The sequence below is a fragment of the Zootoca vivipara genome, chromosome 17 (genome assembly GCF_963506605.1).
Source record: "Zootoca vivipara chromosome 17, rZooViv1.1, whole genome shotgun sequence".
Classification (NCBI taxonomy): domain Eukaryota; kingdom Metazoa; phylum Chordata; class Lepidosauria; order Squamata; family Lacertidae; genus Zootoca; species Zootoca vivipara.
This window is the reverse complement of record NC_083292.1, coordinates 14098166-14125953: the sequence shown is the minus strand read 5'-3', so window position 1 is coordinate 14125953 and position 27788 is coordinate 14098166. Positions and strand designations below refer to the sequence as shown.

The 27788-nt window shown below is 46.4% G+C and overlaps 1 protein-coding gene across 7 annotated transcripts in view; it reads left to right on the top strand.

Moving 5' to 3' along the window:
* Positions 1–27788, top strand: part of LOC118075975 (tRNA (32-2'-O)-methyltransferase regulator THADA-like) — a 64039-nt gene that overhangs the window by 21777 nt on the left and 14474 nt on the right. For 6 of the 7 annotated variants that reach the window (XM_060269407.1, XM_060269408.1, XM_060269410.1 and 3 more), the window contains 14 exons: positions 222–331; positions 859–1019; positions 1819–1970; positions 3000–3185; positions 5871–6019; positions 7123–7260; positions 15125–15229; positions 17423–17623; positions 18942–19092; positions 20680–20929; positions 23490–23729; positions 24728–24953; positions 25545–25751; positions 26902–27143. In XM_060269407.1, the coding sequence (XP_060125390.1) occupies positions 222–331; positions 859–1019; positions 1819–1970; positions 3000–3185; positions 5871–6019; positions 7123–7260; positions 15125–15229; positions 17423–17623; positions 18942–19092; positions 20680–20929; positions 23490–23729; positions 24728–24953; positions 25545–25751; positions 26902–27143 (2518 nt within the window). The other variant, XM_060269412.1, reaches the window with a different exon arrangement.

The following is a 27788-nucleotide window of genomic DNA, read 5'->3' as shown; positions in this document are numbered from 1 at the left end:
CCTCCACTACCAGAGGCAGTAATGCTTCTGAACCCCAAGAAAGCAACCCCAAACAGTCTAGTCTTGCACCAGATCTTTAGCCCTTTGTAAATGGCTCCAACATGCAAAGAGGGAAGAGGAAAATGCTTTGTTCCTGTTATAGTCCATGTGGTTTCTCCCCCCCCCCCCTTCACCTTACTTTCTCCACACACACACGCCCCCCGCACTGTACTACTCTGCAGGCAATATGGCTGCGCTACTGAGCTGGGCAAGAAGCAAGGGCTGCTGGGACTTTTTCTCGAGAAACAACACATTGGCACTGCTGAGCTGCTTGCAGGACAGTACGAACGAGGTGCGTCGTCCACCCATCCTCCCATGACACTGTGAATGGCAAGAATTTACAGGTGGGGGTGGGGGGGAGTCACCAGAGTAGCACTTGGGGGCACACTGGCACCACCAAGGTCTTGCCTTGAACACCCATACCCGCTCACTGGCCCCTTGATCATGGGGTGGTGAGAGTGGTACCTTCTCTTGCACGGAAAACACATAGAGCTGGAGGAGGAAGTTGAGAAAGTGATGCTCTGTCCTGCTTCTTTTTCCAACTCTATGTGCTTTTCAAGGCTCAGATTAGTGCTATTGGATCTGACTTTACTGATAAGTGGCCAGAGGGGGTGGTCTGTGGCACTTGCTAAAAAATCCAGATGTGCCCCCCATCCTAAAAAAAAGAAGAAGATATACACTCAGCTTCAGAGTCTGGTGATTTTCCTTTGGCACAGTAGGAATTTTGAACCTAGCATCTTTCTTTGTGCATAGGCCAAGCGGTGTTCTGAACATTGCCCATTGTCCTCCTTTTACTCTCTCCCCCCTCTTCCACTGCAGATCCGTGAGCTGGCATCTGAGCTGCTCGTCCGCTACTTCCCACCTGCTTTCCCAGAATCCATTGCTGTGGCTCTCTTCGAACTGGCGCAGGAAGCCATGTGCAGCCCTAGAGTCCCAGAGGCGGAAGCAGGAGCGGTGCTGATGAAAGCCGTCCTCCAGAAGTAGAATATTTGTTCTCTGAACCCTTTTTGTTTATGACCATCTGAGCCTTTTACAGAATTTAACGTCCGTTTGGGAGAGCTATGAAGGAGTCTGCCTCAGGAGGATGTGTTGGACAAGGGTTGGGCGATATATCCATAATATCGTCCCAAACTGAAATCCATATCGGTTTCGTGATATCGGTTTTGTAATTTTTGAGCCGGCAATATATCTTGAATCATGATGTGTGTGTGCGCGCGCTATGCAAAAATCACAATATGAACCAGCCAATGCATAACTCCATAGCTCCATCCTTATTTCAGACATTGTGATATATTGGTATCTCACAATGTTTAGCATGCAGTGTTCAAAACCAGATACCGCCCAGCCCTAGTGTGGTCTGAAGGCCAGAGAGGCCTGTAAGTTTGTTTCCCAGTCTATGGCTGCCCCATCCCTGTTTGGAGTTATACTTTTGTTTGTTACTCAGCCTCTCCTTGTCTAGAATACAGACGTACCTTGGAAGTCAAACGGAATCTGTTCCAGAAGTCTGCTCGACTTCCAAAACATTAGGAAACCAAGGTGTGGCTTCTGATTGGCTGTAGGAAGATCCTGCAGCCAGTCAGAAGCTGCGGAAGCCCTGCCGGCCGGCCGGCTTCCAAAAGAACGTTCGAAAACAATCACTTCTGGTTTCCGATCATTTGGGAGCCAAAGAGTTCGGCTCCCAAGGCGGTTGAAAACCAAGGTACGGCTGTACTTTAGTTTTTGAAGGAACAGCTGCTCCTTTTCCTCTTCTAACTACCTTCACTGTTTTTCCTCCACCAGAACAGACAGTCTTGCGTTGAAACGAATGTTGCCGGGGGCAAAGGAAGATCTCTACCAGGCCTTCCTCAAGCATCTCCTTGGTGTGCTGCAGACACATTTCGCCAGGGCTGTCCACAACTTGTTACTAGCAGCCCACACCTCACCAATACATGGTCAGCGCCTTGGGGGCTGGGGGTTTGCTTGAAACAGGGTAGGATTGCTTGGGAACAGAGGGAGGGAGGGAGGGGTTGCAACAGGGCCTTCTCTGTGGTGGTTCCCTGTTTATGGAATGATCTCACCAGCGAGCTGTGCTTGATCCCTCTCCTTATTATCCTTTGGAAGGGATTTCTTAAAACATTCCTTTTCACCCAGGCATTGGGTGGCTGAAACATACTCGGTTGCAGCCATGTAAATTTTACTCAGAGTAATTAATGGACCTAAGTTATCCACGTTCATTTCAATGAGTCTACTTTGAGTAAGGCTATTGTTGGATGCAACCCATTGTTTCTGGCAATGTTGGAATGAGAAGTTGTCCTAATATTTGGCTTGCTTTTAAAATTTTAAAAACAAACAAACATCATTTTCATTGCTTTTTATGCATTACTGTTACTACCAGTAATAACAATTTCCTCACTGGGCCACGAAGATCACTGAAAAACCTTGGGCTAGTCATCTCTCATAGGCTATACCTCACAGGCCTGATGTGAAAATACTGTGGGAAAACTTCTGCGTACAAAAGAAAAAAACTTAAGGGGAAAGACCCCTGTGGAGAACAGACCCCCCCCCTCCCAGAACTCATGAGGGGCATGGAATATTAACTGACGGTTGTGGGGGGCTCTTTGACTCCATTTGCACTAGACATTCAAAGCGGTGTTGTACCACGTTCAACAGTCATGGCTTCTTGCAAAGGATCCTGGGAAGTGTGGTTTGTTTAGACTGCTGAGAGTTCTTCGGAGTCCCCTCTTCCCTTCACAGAACTACAGTTCCCAGAGTCCCCTGGGGAAGGAGACAGATCTATTAAGCCACTCTTTACAGGATTCTCGGGGGGGGGGGGGGAGAAGAAGCCATGACTGTTGAAAGTGGTATCATACTGCATTAAATATACCCTGTTTCCCCTATTTTAAGACGTAGTCATAAAATAAGCCATAGCAGGATTTTGTATGTGCGGACGTTGCCTTAACCAGCGTGCTTTGTCCCAGCAGGGGTGATTTCTGCTCTGAGGCAATGCCTGCTGGAGGTCCCAGAGGTGTCAGCCTCAATGTTGAAGCCAGAGCAGGCGGAGAGCTGGCAGCTTTTCCTTAGCGGTTTGGTGAGCACCGTGCGAGACGTCAGCAATTTGCTTTTGGGAGTGTTGCAGAGCAAGCGGCCCTTGAGCTTAGACCAGCAAGGTGAGACCAGGCTGGGATAGAAAGATGCTAAACAACCGCCAGCCCATTCGACCGCCAGCCTTTCTATGCAGGTCTTCAAAACAGTGTGCAGTGATCTTTAAGCTCTCCCTCCATCTGGAGGGCCCATCCCTTTTTTAATCCCCTGTTCCCTTCGCTTCCTTCCTTGGTGCCAGTGTGGTGTAGTGGTTAGAGTGTCAGAGTAGGACCTAAATTAAAAAATTATCCAGTAGCACCTTAGAGACCAACTAAGTTTGTCCTTGGTATGAGCTTTCGTGTGCATACACACTTCTTCAGATACACTGAAACGGAAGTCACCAGACCCTTATATATAGTAGGGTAGTGTATCAGAAGGGTAGTGGGAATGGGTGATTGGCTGAATGGGTATGGTAAACCTGTTGACGACTGTTAACGACTGCAATTAGTCCTACAGGAAAAAGCAAGGGATAGTATGCAGATGACCAAAAAGCTTTAGCATATGTAATGAGACAAGAATCCAATATCTCTATTCAGACGAGGTCTCTCCATAGTTTTCAGTTTAGTAATAAGTTGTAATTCAGCAACTTTTCTTTCGAGTCTATTTCTGAAATTCTTTTGTAACAAGACAGCTGCTTTGAGATCCTGTATTGAATGTCCTGGAAGATTGAAGTGTTCTCCTACTGGCTTCTCTGCCCTGTGATTCCTGATGTCAGATTTATGTCCATTTATCCTTTGGCGTAGGGATTGGCCTGTTTGTCCAATATAGAGAGCTGAAGGGCACTGTTGGCATTTGATGGCATACGCAGTGTTAGAAGACGAGCAATTAAATAGTCCTGAGATGGTATGTTTGATGATGTTGGGTCCAGCGATGGTGTTGTCTGGGTGTACGTGGCAGCAAAGTTGGCATCTGGATTTATTGCAGGCTCTGGTACCAGTGTCCATGTTAAGTCTGGTTGCTACCTACCAGAATCTAGATTAGGACCTGGGAGACTAGGGTTCAAATCTCCACTTGGCCATGTAGCTCACCTTTCAGCCTAACCTACTTCACAGGGTCGTTGTGGGGATTAAACAAGGAGAGGGGAGAACCACCTTGAGCTCATTGGAGAAAAAGGTATTATATAAAGGATAACAAGCGGCCCATTAATTGCATCGGGTCTCCTATGAGTAGGAGTTAGTTGGTACAAATCCCATTCATACACGAAGCTCACTGGTTGTGCTCTTTCTCCCAGCCTAGCCCCTACCTCGCAAGGTTGTAGTGAAGATGAAACGGAAGAAGGAGAACTGTGTGTTCCATTCAGAACTCTTTAGGGAGAGGCGAGATATAAAGATAATGGATGAATAATAATAATAATTCTGGGCACTCTGGGCAGCTTCCAACAGAAATATTAGAATACACTAATTTCTTAAAGATTAAAAGCTTCCCTAAACAGGGCTGCCTTCAGATGTCCTCTAAAAGCCTGGTAGTTATTTTTCTTTTTGACATCTGGTGGGAGGGCGTTCCACAGGACGGGTGCCACTACCAAGAAGGCCCTCTGCCTGGTTGCCTGTAACTTGGCTTCTCGCAGCGAGGGAACCACCAGAAGGCCCTCGGCACTGGACCTCAGTGTCCGGGCAGAGCGATGGAGGTGGAGACGCTCCTTCAGGTATACTGGACCAATGCCGTTTGGGGCTTTAAAGGTCAGCACCAACACTTTGAATTGTGCTCGGAAACGTACTGGGAGCCAATGCAGGTCTTTCAATGTTATGTGGTCTCGGCGGCTGCTCCCAGTCACCAGTCTAGCTGCTGCATTCTGGATTAGTTGTAGTTTCCGGGTCACCTTCAAAGGTAGCCCCACATAGAGCGCATTGCAGTAGTCCAAGCAAGAGATAACTAGAGCATGCACCACTCTGGCGAGGCAGTCTGCAGGCAGGTAGGGTCTCAGTCTGTGTACCAGATGGAGCTGATATACAGCTGCCTTGGATATAGAATTAACCTGTGCCTCCATGGACAGCTGTGAGTCCAAAATGACTCCCAGGCTGCGCACCTGGTCCTTCAGGGGCACAGTTACCTCATTCAGGACCCTTCAGGATGAATCAATTTAAAAGACAATACCAGATGGCGGCATGACTGTGGCTAGTAAGAGCCTGGCCAGGGGAGGTGATTTGATGAGATAAGCAGCTCAGTTAAACCCCCTTAATGTACACCCCCGGAACCATGATCCTTATCCGGTTCAGCTCTCCTGCACCAATGGATGTGTTAAATTTTTAAAAGGAGGACTTGCTCCCAAATTTATTGACAGCTGCACGAATTATTATAACCAGGAAGTGGAAGGGCCAAGAAGAATATAAAATGGAAGAATGGTATAAAGAGGTGTGGGATATAGCTGTTAATGATAAATTAACATGTGCCATTAAGGTAAGACAGAGGATATGCAGGAGAAATGATTTCAAGGAGATATGGAGGGTGTTTGTAGAATTTGTACTGTTAAAATGGAAAGGGGTCAAACCACCGCAAGAGGTGTTGAAATTTTGGGAGGTTGGGTAGTTACAATGGAATGGTCTCGGTGGTGAGGTGCACATTTTTATTCTTATTTATTTATGATTATTGCTTTGTCAAAAATAAATACGGTAAATAGGACGGGTTTCTACTGTGTTTTAAACATATAACTTGACTGCTGTTTCTCCGTATTCTTAGCACAACTTCCTAACCCCTTCTTGGTTTAATTGCAGCTGCAGCTCCTTCATTTGCAGACATGGGGAATGCGATCAGTTTCCTTATCCATGTGGGGAAGGATCCTGGGCTCCCTAATGAGGACGATTCAGTTCTACTCTCGGAGGAACACAGTCTGATCCTGACCTGTTGCTGGGTCTCAGTGAAAGTGAGCAGTTTTGAGAGTGTTTCAGGTTTTTAAACATGGTAGGGGCTGCGGGGAGGGGAGTTGGGTTAAATTCGTAGCTGATGGTGGGCACCTCCAACATCAGTTGACTGAACTGGCTTGACAGATGGAAATGTTCTGCTTCTCAGGGAACTGCCATTTGCAGGCCGGTTTCTGTGAGGGAAAGGGACATGGTCAATTTGGCTGGGGTCGAAGCCACAGAGAGAAACGAGCTGGGGAGAGATCCCAGTACGTTGCGAAGTTAAGCAACAAGGAGCCAAGAGGCGGGAGAGCCGATAGCACCGTGGAGAGTAGCAAACTGACTCAGAAACGTAATCTAAAGAAAGAGATTGATGGATAAGGCCTAAGGAATAGGACAGAGAGGAGTGAAACTCTAGCATAGTGAGGCTAATGGAAACTAGGCTTTGCGGGAAGAATCTGAGAACAGCAGGACCATAAGTTCATCAAAGATTGGACAAAATTTGCAGAATATTTGAAAGACAATTGCACTCAATTGAATACTTTGGTAGGACTGCGAGAAGCTTCGTGAGATTAAAAAAAGGAAAGCCATTGTAGTATGGAATTTTAGTGATAAGATTAAGTGTAATAATTTACAGCAGTGATTGATTTGTGAAGTATAAATATCACTAATGAATATTAGAATATCATAAGGAGGGTTTGAAGGAAGTCGTGGCCTTAAGAAGCCAAAATGTTAAAAAATAGGGAAAATAATGTGATGGATATTATCATTGTATTGTTGAAAAATTAATTAAAAAATTATATGGCAAAATAAAAAAGGAAACTAGGCTTTGAAGGAACTTCACAGCACTTTAGATGGGGTGTTTCCTATAGGGGTGGGAGAAAGGAGTATTAGGGAGGCTCACCAGAGGGCTGTAAAAAGTAGGACAAAGCAAGGGACCAGCTGAAAAGAGCCATATAGGACCATAAAGCTTAACAGTGCCACCCAAATTATGAAGGTATCATGGTGCTCTCTGGGGAATTAGATGCAATGTACCCATCCCCAACACAAGAGAAGAGAGGGCTACTTTATTCATCAGACTTCTCCCCTCACAATCTCACAAACTCTGTTCCTTTTAACTACCAAGGAAATCGGGTTGCTTTTGGGAGGCCTAGCGGAGAAGATTCTGCCCCTGGCGCCCCCGGCAGGCTGTCTCCTGCCGCTTCCGGTTGTAAAGATGGCTACTGAGGTGTTCCAGGAAATCTTGCTAACGTGCCGCCACTGGGTAAGGCCGTCTTCCTGCTGGTACAGCTGAAGTCAAAACGGGCTCTTCAAAGCCTTGCTTTGATTTGTGTTTTGTACGTTTACAAGTAGTAGTAGAAGAAGAAGAGTTTGAATTTGATATCCCGCTTTATCACTACCCGAAGGAGTCTCAAAGCAGCTAACATTCTCCTTTCCCTTCCTCTCCCACAACAAACACTCTGTGAGGTGAGTGGGGCTGAGAGACTTCAAAGAAGTGTGACTAGCCCAGGGTCACCCAGCAGCTGCATGTGAAGGAGCGGAGACTCGAACCCGGTTCCCCAGATTACGAGTCTACCGCTCTCAACCACTACACCACACTGGCTCTCATAGCAGTGTCTTATAGCAGCAGCAGAGCACACAGCACCAGTTGCTGTTAGCTGCCATTTTGTTTCACCCCAGAATGCCTCAATTTGGTGTCATTCTGGGGGTTTTTTTGGGTGTGTGTGTGGAGAGGTGGTTACTGCCAAAAATAGGGGCTGCCATGCTTTTTGTGCTGTCTGCCATTGTGTCCCTCAATATACTCGCTGGTCACATCCTTTATTAATACACATGGCTTCCCCCAAAGAATTCTGGGAACTTTGTTAAGGGTTCTTGGGGGGGGGGGCGTAGCTCTGCAAAGGGCGAGCAACACACTTCCCATGAGTCTTTGGAGGAAACCAGTTGCGTTAAATATATGATGTATACCATGACCCTTAATTAACAAGTCTGGTTTGGGGCATTGGGGGGAAAGCAAAATGGTGGTCGCTAAGAACTGCTGTTCATGCCTGCTCTGGCTTCTGCTGGAAGCAGCCAGCATTTCAGGAGGTCTGTTATATCCTTGCACACAAAAAAACAAATCACTTTAGTACTCCAAGAGTTCAATTGTAGCATACTCATTGCTGGGAGTTGTAGTTTGTTAAGGATGCTGAGAGTTGTTAGGTCACATGGGTAGGGAAACTAAGGCCCGGGGGCCAGATCCGAGAGTTGTTAGGTCACATGGGCTGAGAGTTGTTAGGTCACATGGGTAGGCAAACTAAGGCCCGGGGGCCAGATCCGAGAGTTGTTAGGTCACATGGGCTGAGAGTTGTTAGGTCACATGGGTAGGCAAACTAAGGCCCGGGGGCCAGATCCGGCCCAATCGCCTTCTAAATCAGGCCCGCAGATGGGCCGGGAATCAGCGTGTTTTTACATGAGTTGAATGTGCCCTTTTATTTAAAATGCATCCCTGGGTTATTTGTGGTGCCTGCCTGGTGTTCTTACATGAGTAGAATGTGTGCTTTTATTTAAAATGCATCTCTGGATACAGGTGAAACTCGGAAAATTAGAATATCGCCGAAAAGTGTGTTGATTTCAGTAATGCAGCTTTTTTATTTTTATTTTTACAAATGCTTTCTTTTGGAAATTCATCAGTAATAAAACAAATCTTTACAATCATACAAAAATCAACATCGCTGTGACATTTCATTAATGACATTCCATTTATAATTGACCCGCCTAACGACAAATAATTACAGTTACAACAAATAAAGGCTTGACATATCTTGCTTTGCATGTCATGCATCTATCTCATATATTGGTTTCACCTTTTAAGTTGCATTACTGAAATCAATGCACTTTTCGATGATATTCTAATTTTCCGAGTTTCACCAGTATATTCAACCCCCCAAAAAACCAGTGATAATTTGTTGTTGACAAAGGACAGCTGGACCTATAAGTTGCATTACTGAAATCAATGCACTTTTCGACGCTATTCTAATTTTCACCTGTACCCTCTGGTACCCTTAACTTTCAGTCTGCTTCGCTCTTGCTGCTGCACGAGGCTGTTTTCGTGGAATACAGGCATTTGGGTTTCTTAAAAACTAACATTAAGCCTCCTCCGCGGGTGCAGCTTTGACAGGATACAAGAAGGTCCAGGTTAAATGAAAAAGGTACCATTACCGGGCTCTCTGCATTGTTCTAGAGGAACTGGGTCGGTCTCTCAAGAAGTCTAGACTGGTCTGCCAGCACCCGGCTCCTCTGCCCTTCCCAGATCTCCTCCAGACTTTCTCGGACACGTTGAATATTCTAATTTTCCGAGTTTCACCTGTATAGTCCGGCCCCTCACAAGGTCTGAGGGACAGTGGACCGGCCCCCTGCTGAAAAAGTTTGCTGCCCCCTGTGTTAGGAGATCCCTAAGAGAGCCACAATTCCCAGAGTTCCCTGTGAAGAAGAATGGATTGTTAAACCACTCTGGGAAGTATAGTTCTGATAGGGGGATAGGAACCTCCTAACAACTCTCAGCACCCTTAACAAACTACAACTCCCGGGATTCTTCGGCGGAAGCCGTGACTGTTTAAAGTGCTTTAATATATGAGGTAGATGTGATGAATATAGGACTCCTTTGAGTTATTTATGACTCAATTAGGAGCCACTAATTACCGCCCGGCACGCTTTCTCTAGCGCCTCTGCTCCGTAGACCCGGGCTGGCAGTAAAACATACAGCAGAGCCTTCTTCTTCTTCTCACACACAGCGGAAACTTGTATAGCCGTTGGATAAAAAGCCTCTTAAGAACACACAGAGTCCAAGGTGTTCTAATAACTACTGAAGTTTATTTTAGAGAGAAAACAACAAACGACCAGGTGAGCTCGCAGACATCTTGCGACCGTCTCCCAGGCAAAAACGAAACCAACTGATACACAAAGAAACACTTCCAGTACATTCTGTAACATGATATCTTCCTCAGTGGTCAGGTGGACAGTACACAGTTAACTCTTTGGTTACTTGTTACTCCTCACACCCCCTCTCACCTGAACACTGGGGATAGCGGGTATCCAAACTTACCCCAAAACCAACCCTTCACAGAATTCCCCATGCCGTTGGAAACTCAAGGGTTTTGTGAACCCATCTGCTAGGTTCTCTTGGCTTGGACAATACCTCAACTTTACCAAGCCTGCCTGTATGCTCTGACATACGTTTCGGAAACGGATGTCTAAGTGTTTGGTTCTGGCCTTGAACTGTCCAGACTCTGCCAGTCTCAAAGATGGTTGATTGTCTCCCCAAACAGTGATGGGCTGGCTACAATCACCCCAGACTTCCTGGACCAAACATCTGTAGTACTCCAACTCAGTGCATGTCGCAGACAACGCACAGAATTCGGCTTCCGTGGATGACATGGCTATTAGGCTTTGCCTGCGCGACCGCCAACCAATCAGGGCATTTCCAAACTTGACTAACAAACCAGTCACTGACTTCCTGTCCTCCTGATTGGCCCAATCAGCATCTGCAAAACAAGTGAGTTGTGGCTCACCTTGCGCTGACATGTACAAACAATACTCTTTGGTCTCCTGCAAATACCTAAGCACTCTCTTAATGCCATTCCAAGCATGCACGCTAGGTTTCGATGCTTCTCTACTGAGCAAATTGACTGCAAAAGCAATATCTGGTCTGCTCCATTGTGACAAATACAACAGACTTCCTAGCGCTGACTGAAACACTTCAGGACTCTCAAACGCTACTTTGTCCTTCACTTGTGACTCTTTCACATTTGTCTCCATGGGTGTTCTGACCCCTTTACAGTCAGACATTCTGAACTTCTCAAGCAAATGTTCAATCTTCCCTTTCTGACTGAGCAAAAAACTTCCATCCTCAGTTCTGTCTATCTGCACACCTAGATAAACATTCACTGTACCTAGATTCTTGAGTTTGAACCTCTTGCCTAGCTCCTTTGCAAACTTCTGCACTTGCATCTGGCTCTTTGCTAAGCAGATCAGGTCATCTACATAGACAAGCAACAGTTCTTGCTGTTCTCCTTCACCTCTGAGATACAGACAACTGTCAGCTAGACTCTTCCTGAAACCTAGGCTCTTCAAAACAGAATCAAGACATGAATTCCAATTTTTAGCGGATTGCTTCAGACCGTAGATCGACTTGTGCAGCTTCCACACCTGACCTGGCACGTCACTCTCAAACCCTGGAGGAGGCAACATGTACAACTCCTCCTGGAGGTCAGAGTTCAAATAAGCGGTGTCCACATCAAAGTGGTTGACCACTAGGCCTCTCTGCGTTACAGTCGCTAAAAGCATCCTGAAAGATTCACACCTCGAAGTGGGACTAAAGACATCTGTGTAGTGGATTCCTTTCTTCTGAGTAAAACCTCTAGCCACTAATCTAGCCTTGTACTGAGGCTCTCCAGTCATTGTGGGTTTCAGCCTGTAGACCCACCGACAACTGACTGCTTTCTTACCTTCTGGCAACTGTGTAAGACTATACACACCAAGAGATTGCATGGAGTTCAACTCTTTCTCCATTGCAACTTTCCACTTACTAGCTTCCTCTACTGACAACTGTTGCACCTCTTCAAAGCTTTCAGGCTCACACACTGCTAGGTTCGCCCATACACTGACAGCTGAAAACCTTTCAGGTGGTTTACCTTTCGTGGTGCGTTTTGAACGCCTTGGTCCCACATCTTCCCCCTCTAAATCCGAACTGCTTGTCTCTGACTGTGGCTCTCTCGGACTAGCAGCACTGTCAAGAGACTTACTACGCTTTGCAGCCTCCTCTGGGCTTGCTTTGGGTGAAGTGGGTGACCTACCACGTTTGCTGTACTTCCCAGGCTTGGCCTGGGGTGAAGTCGGTGCGCTTCTGACTACTTGCTTCACTTCCCTAGGAGCTACACCACTTGGACCAGCTGCCTGACCTGGATCTGGTCCTGCAGCACCTGGAACTCCAGCATCAGCCACCTGAGTTTCCTCTTCCTGGTCAAAACCTGAAGACCAGTCAAGAAGAACTTCGGGGTTAGCATGAATGCGTCTCCAGCCCTCTTGTTCACAGAACGTAGCACTCCTGCTAATGTGAATGCGGGTTTGGTCCCCCTCTGCTGGTACAAACCTCCAAGCCTTTGAGTTTGGTTCGTAACCACAGAAGATCATTTTCCTGGATCTTGATCCTCCCTTTCTGCGCTTCTGCTTTGGAATTAGAACCCAAGCCTCACACCCAAAAGTTCTGAAATAGTGCACCTTCGGAACTTTGCCATACAACATGTAGTAGGGTGTGTTTTCCACAACTGAATTAAAAACGCGGTTTGAACAATAATTCACAAATTTATAGCATTCCCCCCAAAACTTCTGGGGTAATCCTGCATCAAACAACGTTGCCTCTACCAGTTCAGACAGCGTTCTAAATTTTCTTTCAGCTAAACCATTCTCTTGTGGACTAAAAGGGGCGGTCTTCCTGTGCCTAATTCCCTTGCTGCAGAAGAACCCTTGTAGTTCTGCACTCAAAAACTCCCCCCCCGTCACTCTGGAAACACTGGACAGTGAGGGAGAACTGTAGTTCTACTTCGGCTACCCACTCTTGTATCACTCTGGCAGCCTCCCCCTTCTCTTTCAGTGTTATGACCCAAGAAAAATGGCTGAAACCATCCAGAAGACACAAAACATATTTTGAACCACCTAAACTTGACGTAGACATAGGCCCAGAAATATCCATGTGCACTAACTGAAATGGTTTTGTGCTCTTCCTTTCAGACCTAGGATAAGAGCATCTCTTCGTCTTCGCTTTCTCACATGCGCGGCACTGCAGGTATTTATCGCACGGCTTGAACCTGCAACCTTTGACAAAATCAGGGGCTTTTTTCACATAAGGAAAAGACATGTGACAATATCTTCTGTGCCAAGCATGAATACAATCCTTATGGATAGCGCCCTCTGTGCCCTTTGGGGTATTGGCACTTTTAGCCTGAGCATCACCAGTGTTACTTCCACCTGCTTGCCCCCTCCCATCTAGGACAAACAGACCATCAGACCCAACAGTAACACTTACCAGCTCAGCCCCATCTCTGGCAATTTTGCAAACACCATTGGCAAAACTTATTTCAAAGCCCTCACGTAATAAGCAAGACACACTTAAGAGACCATTCTCCATGCCTGGTACAACATAAACATCAAGGTTAGTGTCTAAGCATTGCATATAAAAAACACCCTTGCTTTTAATTGTTCCACAAGAACCATCAGCAAGATTCAGGCTTTTTTCTTCTTCAAGTGGCCTGCAGTTCAGGATCTGTCCTGAAGGCGGCACAAGATGATGGCTGCTGCCTGAGTCGATAATAAAAGTGAAACTGTCCTGTCCTTTGTTTCTAACCGTTGCTATGGCAGCAGAAAGATGTTGGCTGGCAGGCTTATCTGTAGTCTTCCCACGCCCTCTGCTTCGGCGCTGCTGGCTGGTCCCACGACCACGTCCGCTGGGTTGCCTGGCACCTGGCTGAGTGACCTTGGCTGCTTCCGGAGCTGGGCAGAATCTCGCTACGTGCCCAGGCTGCTGGCACCGAAAACAAAGCCTTGTTGCGCACGCACTCACAGTGGATTCCTCAGTGCTTTTTACTGCACCCCCACTGGCTTCTCTGCGCCCACGGCCCCCCTTCTCAGCCGATTCTTTCTGGCGTCGCAGTTCCTCATCCGCCAAACGACCAGAAACGTAAGCAAGCGTAAGCTCATCTTCAGGCATTGCCTCAAACGTTAGGCACAAATGCTCATAGACGTTTCCCAGACTAGACAGCAAGATATAAACTTTTTCCTTCTCTTTGAACACAAGCTCATGCCGCTGCAGCTTATGGAATGCATCAATCACATTGCCAATGTGCTCCTTAATGGGTTGCCCTGGTCTCAGTCTCAACTCAAAGAGATGCCTCATAGCATGCAGCTTAGCTCCAGCTGTTTTTCTCTGATGGACCCTTTCCAAACTGTCCCAGGCTTGCTTAGCATTTTCAGCATTTTGCACATAGGGCAGTTGCGTAGTATCACAGCTCATGGCAATGGCACATAGAGCCTTATTGTCTTTCCAGGTTTCTGCCGCAAACCTCTGCGCTTCAGCTGCTGAATTATCAGCGGCAGGGGGTGGGGGATTTGACACACAAGTCCACAAATCCTTTCCTAGCAACCACATTCTTGCCCTTTCTCTCCACTCTGCATAGTTGTCGCCATTCAACCTCTGGAACGGCACGACAAATGACTCCTGGAGCTGCTCCGCCATCTTGTCTACCCCCGGGCTCCGTGTCCAGCACTGTACTGTACTCACTCAGAATAGCTGACGTTGCTCCTCCGGGTAGACTGCGGATCCCAGCCTCCAGTCCAGGGTCTTTCTGCTAGCGAGTGCATCTGTTAATTGCCGACTGCAACATAACAGGTTTCTCCCAGCTAGCTCTTTACACCGGCTTTCTCCAAGGCGTTTACAGCTGCAATCACCTTTTATTGCTTTGGTGATTGATTAGGTTCAGGACCTCTTATCTCCCAGAACCTGTCATCCATAACCTGTGACGAATATAGGACTCCTTTGAGTTATTTATGACTCAATTAGGAGCCACTAATTACCGCCCGGCACGCTTTCTCTAGCGCCTCTGCTCCGTAGACCCGGGCTGGCAGTAAAACATACAGCAGAGCCTTCTTCTTCTTCTCACACACAGCGGAAACTTGTATAGCCGTTGGATAAAAAGCCTCTTAAGAACACACAGAGTCCAAGGTGTTCTAATAACTACTGAAGTTTATTTTAGAGAGAAAACAACAAACGACCTGGTGAGCTCGCAGACATCTTGCGACCGTCTCCCAGGCAAAAACGAAACCAACTGATACACAAAGAAACACTTCCAGTACATTCTGTAACATGATATCTTCCTCAGTGGTCAGGTGGACAGTACACAGTTAACTCTTTGGTTACTTGTTACTCCTCACAGTAGATGTGGCCTTATTTCGTCCCCCTTCCTTCCCATCTTTTAATCCTCTTGTTTTCCACATGTCTCAAGTTTCTTTATCGGTATTGCCTGGGTTTTTAAGGTTGTCCTTTGGCAGCCTTCTACTGACCAGCAAAGGAGCTGACTCATTCGTTTTCTTTTCTCTAGGGAGCGGTGGAAGGCTGCAGCCTGGGATTCACGAAATTCTGTGCCACTTTGCTAAGCCACCCGGACCCAGAGCTCCAAGATATACCAAGGAAAGCGCTAGAGCAGGTACCTTGGCGGTTAAACATCCCGTCCCATCTAGGTTAAAACATAGGAAGCTGCTTTATACTGATTCAGACCACTGGTCCACCTTGTGCAGTATTGTATGCACTGACTGGCAGTAGCTCCATAATAATAATAATAGTAATAGTAATTTATTTCTTATACCCCGCCCATCTGGCCGCTCTGGGTGGCCCCCAGCAGAATATTAAAAACACAAGAAAACATCAAACATTAAAAAACTTCCCTAAACAGGGCTGCCTTCAGATGTCTTCTAAAAGTCAGATAGTCAGGAATCAGAGTGTCTCCACCCGCATTGTTCTGCCCGGACACTGAAGTCCAGCGCCGAGGGCCTTCTGGCGGTTCCCTCGCTGCGAGAAGCCAAGTTACAGGGAACCAGGCAGAGGGCCTTCTCGGTGGTGGCACCCGCCCTGTGGAACGCCCTCCCACCAGATGTCAAAGAGAAAAACAACTACCAGACTTTTAGGAGACATGTGAAGGCAGCCCTGTTTAGGGAAGCGTTTAATGTTTAATAGATTATTGTATTTTAATGTTTTGTTGGAAGCCGCCCAGAGTGGCTGGGGAAACCCAGCCAGGTGGGCGGGGTATAGAAACTGATTTGCAAAAATGATACATGTTAAAATATGAGTGACACCTCTGTAATTCAAGAAATCTTTAATAAAAAATCTTTAAAAAATTAAATAAATACTATATTATTATTATTATTATTATTATTATTATTATTATTATTATTAATTTCCTTGACATCTGATGGGAGGGTATTCCACAGGGAGGGTGCCATTACCAAAAAGGTCCTCCGCCGAGTTCCCTGTAACCTCGCTTCTCGCAGGGAGGGAACCGCCAAAAGGCCCTCGGAGCTGGACCTCAGTAGTGTCTGGGCTGAATGATGGGGGTGGAGACACTTCTTCAGGTATACAGGGCCGAAGCTGTTTAGGGCTTTAAAGGTCATCACCAACACTTTGAATTGTGCTCAGAAATGTACACTCCAAGGTTTCAGACAGAAAGCATGCAAAGCGGATGCTCCTCCACCGAGCTATGCCCCTTCCCCTTTTTCAAAGAAGAGCGAGAGTAAGATTCTAGTCCTCATGGTTCATATTAAAATGCTGCATTAAGTAGAAACGGGAGAGGCTGCCTTATATGGAGTCAGGCATTGGTCCATTCCTTACTGTCTACATTTAACTGGCAGTGACTCTCCAGACAGAGTTTTTCCCAGCCCTACCAGGAGATGCCGGGAATTGAACCTGGGACTTTCTGCCTGCAGAGCAGATGGTCCGCCACTGAGCTGTGTCTCTTTGCCTTGGAAGACACAGGTTGGCCAACCTATACATTGCCTATGTCCCAGCTCTTCCTTTCTTTGCCTCTAACCTCACTTCTTAACCAGGACAAAGCATGATTAAATGTGCCCCCCCCCCCGGGATGTTTTTGACTCCCATAATCCCTGACCATTGGCCATGCTAGCTCTGGCTGATGGGATTTGTAGTCTGAAACCACCCTGGCTACCCCGGAAAAGAGGCTTTAAGCTACAAGAAAGGAGATTCCAACTAAACACCGGAGGGGGGGGACTTTCTTAGGATAAGAGTAGTTCCGACAGTGGAACGGTCTCCCTCGGGAGGTGGTGGATTCAAACTACAAGAAAGAAGCTTCCACCTAAACATTAGGAAGAACTTCCTGACAGTAAGAGCTGTTCGACAGTGGAATTTGCTGCCAAGGAGTGTGGTGGAGTCTCCTTCTTTGGAGGTCTTTAAGCAGAGGCTTGACAGCCATATGTCAAGAATGCTTTGATGGTGTTTCCTGCTTGGCAGGGGGTTGGACTGGATGGCCCTTGTGGTCTCTTCCAACTCTATGATTCTATGATTCCTTGGAGGCTTCTAAGTAGAGGTTGGATGGCCATCTGTCATGGATGCTTAGCCTGACATGACCTGCATTGCGGGGGGTTGGACTAGAGGACCCTTGGGGTCCCTTCCAACTCTACAGTTCTATGATTCTATCCCTGAACTACTTCCACATTCAGAGGGAGCAGTGCTGCTGAATACCAGTTTGCTGGGAATCACAGGAGAGGACAGTGCTGTGGTGCTCAGGTCTTCTGGGCTTCCCAGACAACATCAGGCACATCGGGGGCCCGTTTTGGGGGTCATTTAACCACTTGTCAACTGAGTTGGGGGGGCTTCTTTTTCTTTCCAGGGTTTGGCTTTGTTAAGCAGCCCCAGGAACTGCTCCATCACCCGCAGGGCAGCCGGCTTCCCCATGCTCTTCCTGTGCATCGTGGTCGGGGAAGACCCCTCCAAGACGCGTCCTCTCCTGGCGAAATGCATTCAGAGGCTGCTGGCTTTAGCCGGCGAGCCTCTCCCCGGAGATTGGGACCAGACAGTGGACTTGCCTCAGGTAATAGAGAACAGGTAACGGAAGGTCAAAGAAAGGTGGGCAAGTTTTTGGCAGGGCAGAATCTGTTCATTGATTTCATCACTAGCCAGGAACCTGGAAGGGTCAGTTCCAAGTAAACAGAAAATGGTTTGGCCTTTTTAAAGAGAAAATAGCATCAGTCAAAGAGGGGTTAGATGGAGTAAGAAAGATTGAAATGTGGGTCCCAGTAGTGGAGTAATTCGTTTTGATTTATAGGTCACAAAGTACACCCTAAAAGAAAAATTAGTAGATTGAATACAGTGGTACCTCGGTTGTCGAATGTAATATGTTCCGGAAGACCATTCGACTTTTGAAACTTTCGACAACCGAGGCGCAGTGGGCAGTTGGCAAAATCCGTTGAGGAAATGGAGAAACGCGCCTCAGAAGCCGTTTAAACTTCCAAGGCATGTTCGACAACAGAAGCATTCACTTCCGGGTTTTTGGCATTTGTACTATGTTGAACAGAAGATTTGTAAAATATATTGTGTTTTAAATAATCCGAGTCCTGAGGTGCTGTTCACAGATGGGAGGGAAGTAATTTGTGTCTCTCTATATATTTATACCCTAATTGACATTGCTTTCGGTCTTGGAACATTAAAAAACACAATGAAGGGCAGGAGATTATACGCATAGATGCTGAGCGCATAATAAAACTCGCACCGGTTTAGTTTTTAAGGTGAGGGAACAGAACACCTCCCCCCCCAAAAATACTGTATTTTTTGCTCCATAAGACACACTTTTTTCCTCCTAAAAGTAAGGGGAAATGTCTGTGCGTCTTATGGAGTGAATGTGTGGTCGATTGCTGGCTCCCTCCCCCCCCCCCCGCCCAGGCTGCCATTGCTGAATGTTCTGCAGACGGAGGCTGTTTGTTTCCCCAGCGACTTGTGACTGGCTGATTAGATTATCTGTCTGGAAACTGTAGAAATGGCTGCCTTTCCTTTCCTAAAGAAGCTGCAGAACTGTGAATTGAACCCAATAAAAAGAGGATTTTTTTCCCTTTGCAAAAGTAGCTGCACAACTTTGAGCTGATCCCCGCAAAAACAGGGCTTTCCCCCTTTCCTCCTCTAAAAAACTAGGTGTGTCTTATGGTCAGGTGCGTCTTACGGAGTGAAAAATGCGGTGATTTTAAAATGTTGTGTTTCTTTTGCAGCCCCAGAAGGGGTCCTGGGCCTGATTCAGTTAGGAAGGGTGTTAGTAGCTGCTGGTGTAATGGAACAGAACAGCACTCTTAACATGGCACAACTTCAGCTTCCCTGGATGTTAAGCTACGAAACAATCTCTCTTCCTTTTTCCTGCGCAGGTTTCGGCTCTCCACGTGCTGCAGACTCTGGTCCGTGGCTCCGGTCTTGGCACAGCCCTGAACCAGTACATTACGCCCATGGTGGTGTTATTTCTCGAGGCGCTCCGCTCCCCCAGTTGGGCCATGAGAAACGCAGCCATCCAGCTATTTGGTAGGCAGTTCCCTTCCCGTTACCCCAGGGGTGAGAGCCTCTGTGCTGTAGTGGCTGTGCTGTCAGCCTCCTAAGGCCCATATCCCCACTCGGCTGTGAAGCTCGCTGGGTGACGACCTTGGGCCAGCCCGTTGTCTCCCAGCCCGATCTACCTCGCAGGGTTGTTGCTTGAATTAAATACGGAGGGGGGAGGGGGGAGCCACGTACACCACCTCGAGCTCCTTGAAAGAAAGAGGGAGTGTAAAAGCAATAAAAAAAGAGAGAGAAATGCGTCAGGACTGCGTTTCTTCTGCACATACTCATAGCCAGAGAGAGGATAGGCAGACAGGCTGCAGGCTTTTCCATTGGGGCAAATGGGACACCTGCCTTTTAAAAAAAGAAAATATTATTATTGATACTTATTCAAAGATATGCAAAAATATATACCCATTACAAAGTTTTTTTTAATAATATACTGAGATTAAATAGCTACTTAGTCTAAAAGAGAACAAAGTCAGAAGACAAGGGAAGGAGAGGAGAAATCTAAAGGAAGTAAGAGAAAAGGAAAAGAAAGAAAAACTAAAGAAGGATAAAGGAGAAGAAAATAAAAGGACTTAGAATCATAGAATCATAGAGTTGGAAGAGACCACAAGGGCCATCCAATCCAACCCCCTGCCAAGCAGGAAACACCATCAAAGCATTCTTGACATATGCCTGTCAAGCCTCTGCTTCAATACCTCCAAAGAAGGAGACTCCACCACACTCCTTGGTAGCAAATTCCACTGCCGAACAGCTCTTACTGTCAGGAAGTTCTTCCTAATGTTTAGGTGGAATCTTCTTTCTTGACTTCTAGCTCTCTGCCCTATGATATTCGTTCCTTAAGATCTTACCATTCCATCTTCTAAAAACCATTATTTTTTTCAATCTCCAAATCCGAGTATTACAAGTTCGTTTTCTCCTTCAGGCAAAAAGTCGGTAAGAACTTCCCAATCCTTAACAAATAATCAGTAATGATTTGCCTCTGATTAAACCTCAGCCAAGCCCAATACTTTTATCAGCCTCTATAGTGGGCTCTGTTTTTCCATCTTTGTGCATATAGCAATCTCACCTCTGTAATCATATAGTGAACTAATCTTCCATAATCCTTTTCCAGTTGTCTGCCCTAAAAAAAGAGAGAGAGAGAGAGTTCTGGCTTCAGCTGAATATTAACCTATAAAATCTGCTGTATCAATGTACAGTATGTATTTTTTATCCAATTTTTAAAACTCATTTTACATGTTACCTGTCTTGATTCTTCCAAGCCCACCTATCTTCTTTCTTCCAACCAGTCCAGAGGGGTTGCCCTTCCTGGCTCCTTTGTCCTCTTTAGTCTCAGAGTTGCCTCCGTCGAATTCAGCAGGGAGGAGGGTGAGAGGAAAAAAACTAGAATTTCTTGCCTTCATTCTTTTATTGGCCACCGACTGTTTGGGCTGCCTGTTTCCTGCCCTACCAGTTCCAACCCCCTGGAGACATATCTATTTAGGTACAGATAAAAGACAAGATTCCTGGTGCCACCACTGAATATAACATGGCTCTGTTTTTTTCACCCTGCTGTTGTTTTTTCCCCAGGTGCCCTGTCTGTCCGTCTGCTCGGTCGGACGCAGAGCTGGGACGATGGCTGCGATCAGGACGGGGTGAGCCCTGAGGCCCTTTTCAGCCGCTACCCTCAGCTGAACAGCATCCTGCTCAAGGAGTTAGCCACGGCTGCAGAGGAATCCACAGGCCCCCAAAAGGGGAGGTTTCGACTCTGCCCGTCCCTCTACGCCATCCTCACCTTCCTGGCAAAACTCCAGCCTGGTGGCACAGATACGTGGAATAGGTAGGCAACTCAGGCAGAATCTCACCCATGGCAGGAAGGAGGCACCAAAGGCAGTGTTGGATTTACATAGAAGCTAAACAAGCTATAGCAGGCACCCCCAAACTGCAGCCCTCCAGATGTTTTGGCCTACAACTCCCATGATCCCTAGCTAACAGGACCAGTGGTCAGGGATGATGGGAATTGTAGTCCAAAACATCTGGAGGGCCGAAGTTTGGGGATGCCTGAGCTATAGCTTAGGGCCCCACTCTCTTGGGGGGTCCCCAAAAAATTTAAAGGAAAAAAACCCTGGATGTACATTTCCAAAATATAACATAAAAAAACAAATAAAATAAAAGCTACACACAGCAACAGTGTTTTGTGTTGTGTAGGCTTCTATGATGTAAGTCATGGGCCCCGCCTGGTAGCCTGCTCCCTAAAATATCACTGGCTTGCTCATTTCTATATGGCTTTAGATACCTATTGGGACCATAAATTACCATATAGCATACAGGTGAAACTCGGAAAATCAGAATATCGCCGAAAAGTGCATTTATTTCAGTAATGCAACTTTTTATTTTTTATTTTAATTTTTATTTTTACAAATGCTTTATTTTGGAAATTCCACAGTAATAAAACAAATTGTTACAATAATACAAAAATAAACATCGCTATTACATTTCATTAATTACATTCCATTTATAATTGACCCGCCTAACAACAAATAATTACAGTTACAACAAATAAAGGCTTGACATATCTTGCTTTGCATGCCATGCATCTGTCTCATATATTGGTTTCACCTTTTAAGTTGCATTACTGAAATAAATGCACTTTTCGACGATATTCTAATTTTCCGAGTTTCACCTGTATATTCAACACACAAAAAACAGCGATAATTTGTTGTTGACAAAGGACAGCTGGACCTATAAAGGACCCCATTACCTTCAGTAGCTTAGGGCCTCATCAAACCTAAATCCGGCCCTGAGCAAAGGTCATCGGACAGTCGCAGTCGGGTTTTGTGTGGGTATTTTTGCTTTCACACAAAGGCACATCGATGGAGCTCAGCTCAGGGTTGTGGGTCAAGCCCCAAGTTAGGCAAATAATAATATTCCTCCATTGCAGAGGGTTAGATTCAATCACCCTCATGGTCCCTTTGATTCTGAGATTCTGTGGTATCAGATCAAATATAATAATAATAATAATAATAATAATAATAATAATAATAATAATAATAATTTATTATTTATACCCTGTCCATCTGGCTGGGTTTCCCCAGCCACTCTGGGCGGCTTCCAACAGAAAATGAAATGAAATAATCTATTAAACATTAAAAGCCTCCCTAAACAGGTGACCATCGTTAAAGAAACAAAATGAGAAATGTGTTATCCATAGGTGTAAGTAGCCTAGAGTGAAATAAGATTATCATGAACACTTGAAAAGTAAGTGTCACGTCACAAACTCTAGACCTGGTGAGTTTTGCTTGCTGCAGCAAAGTACTTGGCCATACTGAGAGTGACCTGAAAGACATAGTAGGACTCGCACACTGAAAGCTAGCTAGATAGATACACGTCAGGGGCAAGGAGCCTGAGGCCTGTAGTTTGTTAAGGGTGCTGAAAATTGTAGCTCTGCAAGGGGTAAACTATAATTCCCAGTACAGCGGTGCCTCGACTTACGAATTTAATCCGTTCCGAAGGCACCTCCGTAGGTCGAAAAATTCGTAAGTCAGAAAGCGCCATTGGAAACGTGATTTTCCCACAGGAAACGAAAAAATTCGTAAGTCGAAGCAACCCCATGTAAAAATTCGTAAGTCGAAAAAAACCTTATCTAAAACCGCTGCGGTTTCCGTTCGGAAGTCAAGAAATTCGTAAGCGTGCAGCCATTTGCCCCATTCGAAAAATTTGGTTGTCGAGTCGTTCATAAGTCGAGGTACCACTGTATTCTTTTTTTTGGGGGGGGGGGTAGGAAATATGCTTTCAATTTATGGCCTGTACATTAGAGGTATAAAGCACATGACTTTCTCCAAAAGAATCCTGGGAGCTGTATTTTGTAAAGGGTGCTCAGAATTGCACCTCTGCGAGGGGCAAACTATACTGTACTTCCCAGTATTCTTTTCTGTTGGAGGTAGTAAGAAATGTGCTTTAAATATATGGCCCTGTGCATTTAAAGCACATGGCTTTTTTTTTTAAAGACTTTATTAGATTTCAAATTAAAAATACACTCACAAACACACTAAAGAAATAATAACACACAGAACAAAACAATAAGATAGAAATAATAACATACAAAATCATAATCAAAACTTTCAAAATCGTACATAAATAATAATAATAATATAACCCTAAATAAATATTAATAATATAACATAATATAATGTAAATAATTATTATTATTATAAACATAAGCATATAGAAAATCATAAAGAAGACTAACGACTAGCAAAATCATACATTCAAACTTTCATTCATACCCAAAATTTAAAGCACATGGCTTGCCCTGAAGAATCCTGGGAATTGTAGTTTGTTAAGGGCACTGGGAACCGCATTCTGAAAACTCTGCCTTTCGCCTGTTCCTTGTTCTACAGTGATACCAACGCCTGCTTCCTGGAGCCCCTTGTCCAGCTTTCCGGAAACCCCATACATGCTGTGAGGATGATGGCAGCCAAGGCCTTGGTCCCGTTAGTTCCTGCAACGGAATACGGAGGTGTTCTCTTCCGACTGGCCTCGGGTTTGCCGCTGCCGGGTGATGAGCTTTGCCACAACGCCCTGCATGGCAGACTGCTGCAGCTCCAGGGCTTGCTGGCTCAGGCGCTAAATGCAAACTGGTAAGAGTGGCTCTGGTAGTGCCACCCCTGATACTTACCTCTTTTCAGAGGTAAGTCACGCCGGGTTCAAGGGAAGCTTACTCCTGGGTAAGCGTCTGTGGAATAGCAGCCTAATTCTGCGTACATAACCATACCTTTTGAAGGACAGGCCTTCCCCCAAGGAAGTGTGGTTTACAGCTCGCAGAGCTACAGTTCCCAGCACCCTTAACAAACTACAGTTCCCAGGATTATTTGGGGGGTAAGGTAAAGGCAAACCCCTGACCATTAGGTCCAGTCGCGGACGACTCTGGGGTTGCGGCGCTCATCTCACTTTATTTGCCGAGGGAGCCGGCGTACAGCTTCCGGGTCATGTGGCCAGCATGACTAAGCCGCTTCTGGCGAACCAGAGCAGCGCACCGAAACGCCGTTTAGCTTCCCGCCAGAGTGGTACCTATTTATCTACTTGCACTTTGAGGTACTTTCGAACTGCTAGGTTGGCAGGAGCTGGGACAGAGGAACGGGAGCTCACCCCGTTGCGGGGATTCAAACCGCCGACCTTCTGATCGGCAAGCCCTAGGCTCTGTGGTTTAGACCCGCGTCCCCTATTTGATGGGTAGTCAGGTGCTTTAAATGTATGGTGTATACGTGCATTTTTTTTCTCATTCGGACCCCACCTGTCTGTAGCTGGGTTTCAGGGTGGTGAGACCAGGGGCCAAATTTTGGGAGGTTGGATAGTTAGAATGGAATGGTCTTGGGGGTGGGGTGCACATTTTTATTCTTGTTTATTTACGATTATTACCTTGCCAAAATAAAATAAAATAAAATAAATAAATAATGGAGTCTCCCTCGCTAGATACCTCCCCTGTGACCAACGTTAGCCAGTCACACAAGAACTACTAGAGAACTCTAGATTTCCATTACCAGCTAGTCCAACCTAAACACATCACAATGCATGCAAGCATTTAGTGAATTAAATGGCTGCGCTTAACACTAATACGGTGGTCTTGGCTTGCTTTCAGTCTTCCCCCCGACGTGCTGCTCTCCATCGCTGGCCAGTTGGAAGACCGCCTCTGGTTGCTCACCCCCACACAGCCATGTCCCCTCGTTCGCACGGCCTACCTCCAAGCCGTTTCTCTCCTGACTGGAAGCTGTTCTCAAGATTTTGAGCAGCGAGTTCGAGAGGTGGTGAGCAGCAACCTGGCCAACTCCGAGACCTTAGTGAAGCCTGGTGCATCTCAGGTTCAGGTATATTTTACATCTGCCAAGGCGGTGGTCATTCGGGGCCGACAGAACTGACAAATAGCAGCGGGTGGAAGACAGGAGTCCAGCTGGAAACACTCCATAAAATTTGGCAGGATATAAGATGGTGGTTGACAACTTTGGGGGGGGGGGTCAGTGTAGCCACATTTTGGGTTGTTTTTGCTGGGGTCAGGGCACGGGGATGGGCTGGGGGCGCCTGTCACAAAATGGCTGCCATGGGACCTAACATAAAATGGTTGCCCTGGCCGCATCCAAAAGAGCAGGGAAAAGATGCATAACAGTGCATTGTGTGGATTTTAGAGGGGGGTATCCCTGCCTCCTGCTTTTATTTTTTTACAGAAATATTTCTTTATAAATTCACCGTCCTTCCAAGGAGCTTTGGGGCAGTGTGCATGATACTCTCACCCTCAATTTCACAACAACCCTGTGAGGTAGACCTAGGGCCAGTGCAGGGAGCTTCGTGTCTGAGTGGGGATTTGAACCTGGGTCCCTGCAGTCCTAGTCCCGCACTAACTGCTACACCAAACAGGGCTGTCTGAATATACCCAAACCCTGCTTTTCTTGGTTCTCTGCCAGATCGGTTCTGCCACATTCTGCCAGCAGGCGGCCTGCTTCCTTTGTCATGAGGCCGCGAGATCAGGAGCTCCGGAGAGAATTGGCGAAGTTTGCTTGCTCCTGCAAAGGGGGAACATCGATGTGCAAGTAGCCATTCTGACCTGGGTGATTGAAAAGGAGGAGGAAAACTGTCTGGATTCTAGCAAGGAGTTGCAAATAGTGTTATTGGTGAGCCTTGGCTTATTTTTTTATTTATTGGCTTTACGGTATATGCTGCCCTTCACCACAAGATCTCAGGGCGGTTCACAGAATAAAATACAGGATAAAAACAAGTAAATAAGTAAAACAAAACAGCGAAACAATAACCCCCCCCCCCCACTTCCCACAGACACATTTAAAGGACATAGGATATTAATCAGCCAGAGGTTGAAGTTCTTGCCCGGTGCTGAAAAATATATAGTGAAGGTGCCAGGCGAACTTCCCTGGGGAGAGCATTCCACAGACAGGGAGCCACTGCAAAAAAGGCCCCGTTTTTGTGTTACCACCCTCTGGACCTTATGTGGAGGATGCACACGAAGAAGGGCATCAGGTAATGAACGCAGAGTCTGGGATGGTTTATATGGAAAGAGGCGGTCCTTTCAGGTATTGCGATCCTGAGCCGTTAAAGGATTAATGGTACTATTAGTAGTACTATTTATTAAATTTGCAGATCACTTTCCCCCGCCAGGTCTCATGCTCTGCCAACCGAGCTGTTGTTGAACAAATTTGTTTCTTAATTTTGGGGCTGCAGAGTCATGTGGGTTGGTTCTCTGTATTGGGGGGCTAACCTGTGGTCCTCCCAAGTTTGCCATGCTACAATTCCCATCGCCCCAAATGTTGGCCATACTGGTTGGGGCTGATGGGAGTTGTAGTTCAGCAACATCTGGAAGGCCACAGGTTCTTCCCCATCATGTTCTAGGTTATAAACCTTATTAGGTAAAGGTAAAGGACCCCGGGCGGTTAAGTCCAGTCAAATGTGACTATGGGGTTGCGGCGCTCATCTCGCTTTCAGGCCGAGGGAGCCGGCGTTTGTCCACAGACAACTTTCCGGGTCATGTGGCCAGCAGGACTAAACCGCTTCTGGCACACTGGGACACCGTGATGGAAACCAGAGTGCACAGATACACCGTTTACCTTCCCGCCACAGCGGTACCTACTTATCTACTTGCAGTGGCGTGCTTTGGAACTGCTAGGTTGGCAGGAGCAGGGACAGAGCAACGGGAGCTCACTTCATCCCGGGGATTCGAACCGCCGACCTTCCGATCGGCAAGCCCAAGAGGTTTAGACCACAGCGCCACCCGCTCCCAATGTGAAATATGTTTCCCTTCTGTTGAATTAGGAGAAACTAGGTCAGATGCTGAAAGGAGGGGCCACCAACGTGCTTCTGAAGTTATACCTAGAAGCTTGTGTGCATCTCTGTAGCAAGCTGAGCTTTCGGAGCCCGGCTTCTTCTCACGAGCTGCAGGGAGCTGTGCTCGCAGAGATCAAGAGAGGCCTGCTCTCCATGGTGGGGAACGATGATCTCAGTCCAGAGCTTCTGGGACATGCACTGTGTCTTATCCCTTTGCTCCTGACTCCAAGGTAAGATTAATTGCCAGAGGAACTATTCTTCTGAATACCTGCGGATCTCAGGTGGGCAGGCTGCAGTTGTGCTCCTGTCCAGTTTACAGGCTTTCTGCAAATATCTGGCCAGCCACTTTCAGAACAGGATGCTGGACTAGATGGGCCATTGGCCTAAGTTGGCAGGGCTCGTTCTTATTGTCTTTTGTGTCTGGGGTGGGGAACTTTGGCCTCCCAGATGCACTGCAGGAATGGCAGGTGAAATGGACGGGAAATGAAGAAATGGCTAAAGTAACTGATAGAATCAGGAAGAAAGAGTACTTAAGGAAGATTTGTAGAATATCTGGAAAGCTATTGTAAACAAAGACGTTGGCAGGTTTAGAATAAATTCAGCAGTATATAGCTAACTGAGATAAGATTGAAAAAGAAAAGCACACAGATTGATTAGAATGTGCAGGGGGGGAAAGGGTGACCAAAACAAACCATGGAAGGGGTGGAAGGGAAGTTTATATTAAATGTATGATATGTGTTTTGGTGACCATCAAAGTTTTTTAAAGTTTTATTTTTCATTTTTCAAAGATGTCGTTACACTACAGCTTTCATCATCCCTAGCCGTCAGTCATACTGACTGGGGCTGATGTGAGATTGAGTCCACCAATGCCTGGA